The 9,104-nt window shown below is 37.9% G+C and overlaps 1 protein-coding gene across 1 annotated transcript in view; it reads left to right on the top strand.

The window, feature by feature from the left end:
* Positions 1-7,830, top strand: part of LOC105620554 (autophagy-related protein 2 homolog B) — a 9,925-nt gene extending 2,095 nt beyond the window's left edge. Inside the window, exons 2-16 of the mRNA XM_012202046.1 lie at positions 142-454; positions 525-841; positions 914-1,096; positions 1,249-1,473; positions 1,544-2,016; positions 2,086-2,388; positions 2,547-2,664; positions 2,787-2,887; positions 2,944-3,459; positions 3,534-3,812; positions 3,880-5,598; positions 5,696-6,460; positions 6,545-6,819; positions 6,956-7,257; positions 7,594-7,830. Of these exons, the coding sequence (XP_012057436.1) occupies positions 142-454; positions 525-841; positions 914-1,096; positions 1,249-1,473; positions 1,544-2,016; positions 2,086-2,388; positions 2,547-2,664; positions 2,787-2,887; positions 2,944-3,459; positions 3,534-3,812; positions 3,880-5,598; positions 5,696-6,460; positions 6,545-6,819; positions 6,956-7,257; positions 7,594-7,830 (6,126 nt within the window). The remainder of the gene's footprint in view (positions 1-141; positions 455-524; positions 842-913; positions 1,097-1,248; positions 1,474-1,543; positions 2,017-2,085; positions 2,389-2,546; positions 2,665-2,786; positions 2,888-2,943; positions 3,460-3,533; positions 3,813-3,879; positions 5,599-5,695; positions 6,461-6,544; positions 6,820-6,955; positions 7,258-7,593) is intronic.
* Positions 7,831-9,104: the final 1,274 nt, after the last annotated feature.

A 9,104-nucleotide genomic window follows, 5' to 3' on the forward strand; every position in this document is an offset into this window, starting at 1 on the left:
GGACTCTAGCACGCTATCTAACTAAGTCCTTTTTCTTATTTGCATTCTAAATGACTGTTCATTGTGTAACAATTTTTTTTTAAATTCAATATATATAATTGAGAAATATTTCTATAAAAGGACAAACATTTATTGGCACAGGCACTCAATGAGATGGGGGAGCAACAACATCTCCCCCTGGAATTCGTCGATGGTTTTATAATGGAAATATCTCTTAGTATACCATGGTCGGCATTACTTAGTCAAGCAAGTTATGTAGAAGTCAAGGGTCTTAGACTTACGGTACAACCGCGACAAAGAATCGAAACGGGAACATCGATGTTTGAATCTATGTGGAGTTCCATGACGTCCAGTATGCAACTCGCTCAGGAGTGTTTGCAACAAGACGCGGCTAATGCGGGAAATGCTCAACCCTTAGAGGCAGTGGAACTGTTTGCACAGACTATAGATTCAAGTATGATGCTTGATTTACGTTGTACTTTTAAATCCAAAGTTAGCTTTTTTATCATTCATGTATCTTTCAGTTTTATCTAGGGTCAAAGTGAGATTTATCGATACTGTGATACGTTTGGAACACGTACCTTTGAATTCTTCCACGGGAGTAGCGATCGAAGTATGGATACAAAATCTTGAATATTCTGATGAGGCTGGATTAGATCCTAGTAATACGTCTCTGGATCCCAACGAATCTGCAAAAGGTTACATTATTTCAGCGTTTTCCACTAAACGTTTTTACATGGAGGGAGTAACTTTTCATACTGATGAATTTCCCTCGCACGCGAGAACGTTCTCTAAAAGTATGTTGGCTAGTACGTGCTCTACTCCTGATTCTAAGGTAAAGGTCTGTTTTAGTTAATAATGTAATAAAGAAGAAATAATTTTCAAAATTTTTTTTTTCTTCCTGTATCAACAGAACTCGGACAGTCTATTTACCTCCGCACAAATGTCTCCTACGCAGAGCATTCTGCACACTCCTCCAGATGGAAATGGTGTTAATAACTCGAATGAATCAAACCCTATCATGTTTGCTAAGCTAGCAGGTAGACAAGAAGTGAGATTAAAAATGAAACAAGGAGAAGGAATATCGGGACCAAAGGTGAAGTAACGTAAATTTACGTTTTAAACTCACGTTATTATATATAGTTCTACTCTTTCCATTAAAAAAATATTGCATTTCTTCTAAAATATAATAATATTTTTTTTATCTAGATATTTCTATTCTTTTTAAATGAAGAATATATATTTCAGGTAGAACTGGAAATTACTCTAGGATCGCTTACTTTGTTCCTGAGTCCTAGGCAGCTTCATGCTTTATTAGAATTAGCGCATGGCCTAGCATCTCCAGATCTAGAAGATGTCAGTAATGTTGTTCCAAGAAGATACACGGAAAAACCTATGGCTAGCAGTGATTTCAATCGTATAGAACGTGAGCTTATTCATCAAACACATCCTATGCAAGATTTGAAGACCACAGTACGTTAATTTATTGATATCTTGATACATTCTTATATTTGTACAACAAAAATGTTGTGTTTTATTGTAGGATCTACGATACGTTCAAGGATGGTCTACTGGATCTGTGGACGAATCTGATAACGAGGATGAATTCCTACCAATGAAGTTGGCGGGATCTTCTTCGATGTGTGATTCGATCACAAGCAATAATTTAAGTATGGAGGGCAGCATATCAATCAGCAGCATTAGTTCAAAAAGTTCGGCAACGAATCTGCCAAGACATAATAGACACAGACATAACATAGACAACGACACGTCTGCCGAGACTACCCAATTTCACATAAGGGTATCTTCCGTCGCTCTAGTTCTATTGCACGAAGATATACTGACACCATGCGTGGAACAACTTGGTCTAACTTCTAGCAGTGTAAGACAGATGAGAAATGCGACGAAGGAATTTTTCAGGCAATTAGGAACGTTTGCAATGGGCGGCTATGGAAGTAAAGATTTTGATACGGCGTCAAAATTACTCACAGAAGCTTGCCGACTTAGTCATATTAGGTATATTATCAAAGATGAACTGATTTTAGTATTTATAGGTTGTTAACTAAAAATCCCGATTGATTATAGATTACTAGCTGCACCACTAGTAGTCGAGGGCAGTGAAAAGACTACTAATCAGTTCTCCGCGATATCAGGAAGTTTGACTTTAGCTTGTTTGGAAGTTGTAGAATGTTTGGTTGACTCTAACAACCCTAGCTCGTATAGAACACCATCGATGGAGTTTGTCGAGCTATTAGCGTTTACAAAAGCGAATACAACTAATATCGGATTTTCCAACAAAACTGATTTTAGAATGAGATTTAAATATACGCAAAAGGCTGTTCGACATACTCACATGACGAAATTTGCACATCCACGCACAGAATTCGAGTAAATATTTATTTTTAAATTAAGCAATATAGCAATTTAAATATTTCAATACTTAAAATTGCTCATAAACTATTTAAAATTATTAAAACAATATTAATCAATTTTATCGATTAACAAATTATTGAGTAAATTATTTTAATACCGTTTTCACTTTTCAGCATTCAACTGGAATCCTGCAGAGGCGAAGTAGACATTACTATTGTAGATAGGATATCTGCTATTCTTAATCCACAGCCAATATGTACTTATAATACTGTAATAAATGCTAGAGATGCTGTAAGTGTAATTAATAAATCCTCTGATATGATCCACAGATATGATTTTTAATATTTTTCTGTAGTTCTATTCGACGAAAATGATTATTATTTCAATTGATAGAATATTATGACATCTTACAGAATCAACAGACATTATTTGATCAAGCTGTGGACAGTACAACACTGCCAGATTCTAGAGTAGATGTCAAAATCTCTTCGTCATCGTGTACAATCAAATTAAGGTATATCAAACTAAACAATAGTACTTCGTGTATGCATTATCTCTTTTTTTATTTAGATTCCCCGTACCAGATTTAAGACCACTACATGATATGAGTCGTGCGCCATGGTGGAAGAGATCTGTGAGATCTGATTATATGATGGTGCAAATGACAGATGCACAAGTTCACTCCACTGTGGACAGCCGATCTCATTATCTAGCTAAGCATGAACTGCAATGTCGGCGACTATCGTTATTGTATATAGAAACCGAAGGTGACACGCCAATCGAAATTGGTTTAGCTACAGCCGACGAGAAAAACGATACTGTCACAGCGGGTCAGCAAGTCAACGACGATCTTGGTTGGGCGAGAGTGGTGATTATTATGTATCCAGAACGTCTTGGTGCTCCATTAGAGGATAGTTCTGAAGAAGAAATAGAGAATGATAAACGGATTTTAGACGATACCTTGGAGAAAACTCCAAAACATGCGCCTTCCCCGTTCACCTCTAGACGAATTATGCGTGAATCCGACACACTTCATTCAAAATCTCACAATCAAAACAACGAACATGGTCAAAAGTACGAACAAAGGTGAGTGAAAAAAAACTTACTTTTTTAAAATAAATTTGGTTTACAATTGAAAATCTTTTTTAACATTTTAATAGTGACGGTGAGGAACTAATTATACCTGGCAATCGACAAGAAATGTTGGAATTTATCGACGAAGGCATACATGGTTCTAGATTACAATTGGAAATCAATTTACCTTGTGCTTCCGTTCAGATACCGTCTAAACGCATTTACGAACAATTGTACAATCGATTCAATACTGATTTGTTCTTATGGGAACCGTCTGCGCCCAGGCCCAAGTATACCACTCATATGGAAAATCATATTGGCCTCGACCTGGCATCTACTCTCTTACAAGAGTCTACTTATCCCAAGTAATCTATTTATCCTAAAACAGTCTGTAAAATTCTGAAATATCACTAATCTATGTATCATTTATAGATTCAGCATGTGCAAAAGCGGGATCCAGTATAATTCCGACTCTGATTCGGACGAGGAAGGTATATTCCATTCTGCAACGAATGAGAAGAGTCACAAAGAGGCACGAATGTCTTCTAAGAAAGCACAGAGCAAGTTGGCAATAACTCTTAGCATCAATCAGGGTCTCCTGTCTATGTATACTCCCGTACGTGACTCTATGCGTAATGTTATACCTGGGCAACAAGGAGAATTGATCATACGATTAGAAGATGCCACGATATTTTCAGTGACAGCGTACAAGGGGAATGCTAATTTGAGTTACGCTTGCACTATGATGAGGAATGTATCACTGGATCACTGTGGTCTGACGACAAGCCCATCGCAGACACCACCATTAAGATGTATCAATAGCGTTAGGCCACGATATTGCGAGAGAACGATATATCGCAGCACATCCGGTAGTAATGTAGCAGCGAATCCTAATGACAAGGACATGGTGACAGTCGCAGTGAGAGTACAAGCGGCTCATCAGACGCATCGTATAAAGACTTTTCGAGTTGCGATAGGTATAAGCAATGCTACATTGAGGCACCGAATGTGTTCCACCGCTACTTCGTGGTTCACGGAATTGATGGATTGCTTGGACGTGGCAGATCATCCTGTCGCCGGCTATACACCGCCGGGCGTTCTGACTGAGCTGCATTTGCATCTGTGGGACTGCGCGATCGATTATAGGCCACTTCACCTATCTCTAAAGTCCGTTGTGACCTTCGGTAATTTCAGCGTGTCAAGCAACATTACAGCGCAAACTAATACGTCAACGTTGCGCTTTATCGCAGAAGATGTTGCGCTCTTTATATCAGACAAGCTGCGTGAAAAATTGGTGGATCTAAAACGAGATTATGTGTGTGTAATGAATTTCGGCCTGTTCGAATTATCATTACGTTTGAACGAGAGGATGTATGGTGGCGTGCCACGGGTTGATCTTCGGGCAAGCAACAACGTGTTGCATGTACGCACGTGCTCAGACTCCGGTCGTGCTCTCATGCAACTACTAACTTATATCGCCAACGACAGTGATTTGCAACAGCCGAATAGCACGATCAACAGCAGTACTGAAAGTATCCCCACTGTGCCACCGGCATCTACGAGATATGAGGAAAATCTTCTTGGCGTCGAGAGTATTAATACTCTCAGCAGGAGTCAGGTAGAGCGAGTCTACAGTCTAATGGAGGATGCGTTGGAAGAAACTGTAAAAGGTACGATAACCCAGAGTGGTAACGAAAGCGAGAAGATACCAATGACCGAAAATCGAGTTGAATTCTTCTTTCCTGATGATTCATGTGCTACTACGCGAGAGGCAGAGACGCGAAAAAGTTCGCAAGAATGCAATACAACGATTGCATGCAATGTGGAAGACGATGATGACGATGATGAATTTTGTATCTTAGGAGAGGAGGCTGGTACAGGAATAATACCACGCTATGGAGTACCTGAGGTTCGATCGTTATGCCAAGAACCATTAAGGATAGTGGATAATCACTTTTCTGTACCGATCGGCAAAACCGATTTATTGCAGACTCCACCTAATTATCCTGCCCCAGTATTGAAATACACCCTTTGCGAAATGACATTGATATGGCACATGTATGGTGGTAATGATTTTGATAGTTCTCAACCACAATCTGCAAAGCATGTGATCATCAATGATAACATTCGCAACAATATTATGCATGGAAGGTATGAAATTCAAAGTTAAATTATTAAAGCAAATGCCTGTACAACTCTACAAATACAGATTACATTCTCTCTTTCTCTTTTCTATCTTTGTCTATAGAAGTAGATCAGCTATAGGTGCAGTAAGCTTCAATAAGTCTAGCCCGAACGAAGTACACTTTGGCAGCGTGCCAAACTCGCCACGTGCAACGAGAAGCAACGAATCATTAATCGATTGGCATACATTAGGTGGCCCGGGTCGGCGGCACGACGTGTTGATGGAACTGCAATTGAGCAAGGTTCGCTTCCAGCACGAGGTCTATCCAGAGAATACCCGGGAAGCATCCAGGCAGGTGCTACTGGTGCACGAGATTGAAGTAAGGGATAGACTGGCGTCGTCGCACATAAACAAATTTCTTTATCAATATAGCAGCGAAGCGAAACCAAGGCAATCTCACTCTATTATGTTTACCATGAAAGCAGTTCACGTAAGGCCGGATCCCAGATTAAGTGCCCAAGAATGTTGTTTGAAACTTAGTCTACTGCCACTGCGACTGAACATAGACCAAGATAGCCTACTGTTCTTAATACAATTTTTTAACGAATTAGGCGGTGGATCGAAGCGAAATCAAGAAAGCTCTAGCACACCTAATAGCTCGCAATCCACCCCCGTATCGAAACAAGGAACACCTACGCATCATCCACCCATTATGAGCGTGAATGATGATGCGGTGATGAATGACGCGATGATGAATATGTCGCAGAATAATATCATTGATCAGAATCTGTTGATACTCTTGGAAGACGAACTGACATTCAGGGAGAAAAAGATTAAAACAAAGACTATCCATCAGGTTCACGATGATTGTCAACCGATATACTTTAGGTGCATGATAGAAATTTTTATTTATTTTATTATTATCGAATAGAAATTGCATGGAGAGTATTAACGATTTAAAATTGTCTTTAGAAATGTTGTATTCGGTCCAGAAGTTCTCATTAGATTGGATTATCACGGAAAACGGATGGATTTTACTCATGGACCGTTGGCGGGTCTATTGATGGGCTTGGCGGAACTGAACTGTTCTGAATTAAGACTGAAGAGATTATCGTATAGGCACGGATTGTTGGGTTACGACAAACTTTTTACATATCTAGTTTCGGAATGGTTACAAGATATCAAGAAGAATCAACTCCCGAGTTTACTTGGTGGCGTGGGCCCCATGTATTCTGTAGTACAGCTGTGTGAGTGAATAAGTTGATCTTGATCTTTCGTTTGGAAATCAAACGTGATGTTATTTTTGAAACTGAACATCCTTTGCATGCTAATCCTAAATGACAAAAATACACCTGACTATAATATTTGCTTGCACTCTTGTAGTTCAAGGAATACGCGATCTATTTTGGTTACCAATCGAACAGTATCAGAGAGACGGGAGAATTGTCCGCGGGTTACAACGCGGAGCAAATAGTTTTACAACATGTACCGCAATGGCTGCATTGGAATTGACATGTAGAATCGTGCAGGCGTTACAGACTACAGCTGAGACTGCGTACGATATAGTTAGTCCTGGTCCCAGTGTTAGATGTAAGAACAAAGGGCAGAAGGGTCGTCGAAAAAGATATAGTCAGCCACTGGATATTCGAGAGGGGGTGGCTAACGCTTACACATTAGTCAAAGAGGTGAATCCAATATAATGCGACATATTAAATAATGTATTTTTGTGTTTTATATCTATAATTATAGTTGAAAAATTATTTTAATTTGTATTATTTATCTTTATCGTTTATTGGGATTACACAAATAATTCTGCTTCTTCGAATTTGTTTTAAATTTATGTTACTTTAACTTGCTCTAAATTTATTTTATATAATATCGAAACTTATGTTATCTTATTCACAAGAACTTTTTTTATTCGCTTAAACAACTCATTATTTCCTGGTCATTTTTCCTATTTTCAATAAAAGAAATTTGAATGAAAGAAGAATGATATATAATTAAAATGTTTAATTATTCAGGGTTTAGGCGAGACTGCGACTCAACTGGTTCGCGTGGCGAGTGAGGAACACGAGCACAAGGGCACTGTCGGTGCTGTTGGCGGTGTATTGCGACAAATTCCACCGACAGTTGTGAAACCGATTATTCTGGCCACCGAGGCGACAAGCAATGTATTGGGTGGCATGCGATCATCGTTAGTACCCGATGCACGTCGAGAGGCGGTACAAAAGTGGCGGCAAGATTCCGATACATGTTAATCCCGTCGATATAAAATGGGAAAATTGTTAAATCGTTATCGGATCATCAGTCAATTTCGCTCAAACAACGCTTTTCGATCGCAGCCAGTTAGGCCGAGCCACTTTTTATTGTAACATATTCACGACATATACATATATATATATATATATATGTATGGAAAAAAGAATATTAATTATAGGATAAGAGTGCCATACGTTTGCGATACGTTTGGCGATATTGTGATTATTCTCACTAGATCTATGCGAATTATTATCGCTTGATCTGTGTAATTAGGCCTCGAAGGAATCAAAGAATTAGAAACGAGTGCAAAAGAAACGACAGACCTAAAGACGGATTGTCAATAGATGACGAGAGACAAGAGAAATCGCCATTGGGTCCTAATTATGAATATTGTTGAAGTAGTCAGATCGGTTCCATTCATTTTTTGTACATTATGAAAAGTGTGCGACGCATCTGGCAGAGATCTAATGGTAAATCATTTAGTTAAGAATTGTCGCTAATTTCGTTACAATTGTACAAAATACTTGTTACACTTGTAGAATATAAAGATAGCTAAGCTCTATACCGCAAAGGAATATATTACATTGCTTCTATATATTCCTTCTCTATACATTATATATACATATATATTTTTTTGTTTCGATCATGTGAATGTTTTATACCAATGATATATGTGTATCCGAAGATTTTTATTAATAAAATTATACATATAATAAAAGAACAGCATTGTTATTCTACATAATTTTTATAAACAATTTATTTATATCATTTAGTTGTGTGTGTGTGTGTGTGTGTGTGTGTGTGTGCGCACGCGCGTGCGTGCGTGCGTGCGCGTGCGTGTGAGAAATTGAAATTGAAGAGTCTAATAAACAGAGTTAGCGTTATATAAAAAAGTAACGAAATTACTTTTCCTAGTGAGTAACAGTAACGATAATTAAGTTACAATTTTCAGGAACTGAGAATATACGAATATACGAAATTTTACGTTTCTTTTTTCATTATTTCGTTGATATAGAGTTATTTTTAATAAGGACGCATTCACACCTTGATGGAAAAGCAGTGGCCGATGTGAACTCGTTCTGGTAGTAAGTACAATAAAAAGTCGAAATTGTCAACACTGCCTAATAGACGAACATATTGAACAACAATTACCTATTATTAAACAAAAATTCAAGATTCAGCGATATAAATTAATTATAATTTAAAGTTAAGATATATGTACTAATATATATATATATATATATATATATATACTGATAAATTAAATATATAT

The sequence above is a fragment of the Atta cephalotes genome (genome assembly GCF_000143395.1).
Source record: "Atta cephalotes unplaced genomic scaffold scaffold00027, whole genome shotgun sequence".
Lineage (NCBI taxonomy): Eukaryota > Metazoa > Arthropoda > Insecta > Hymenoptera > Formicidae > Atta > Atta cephalotes.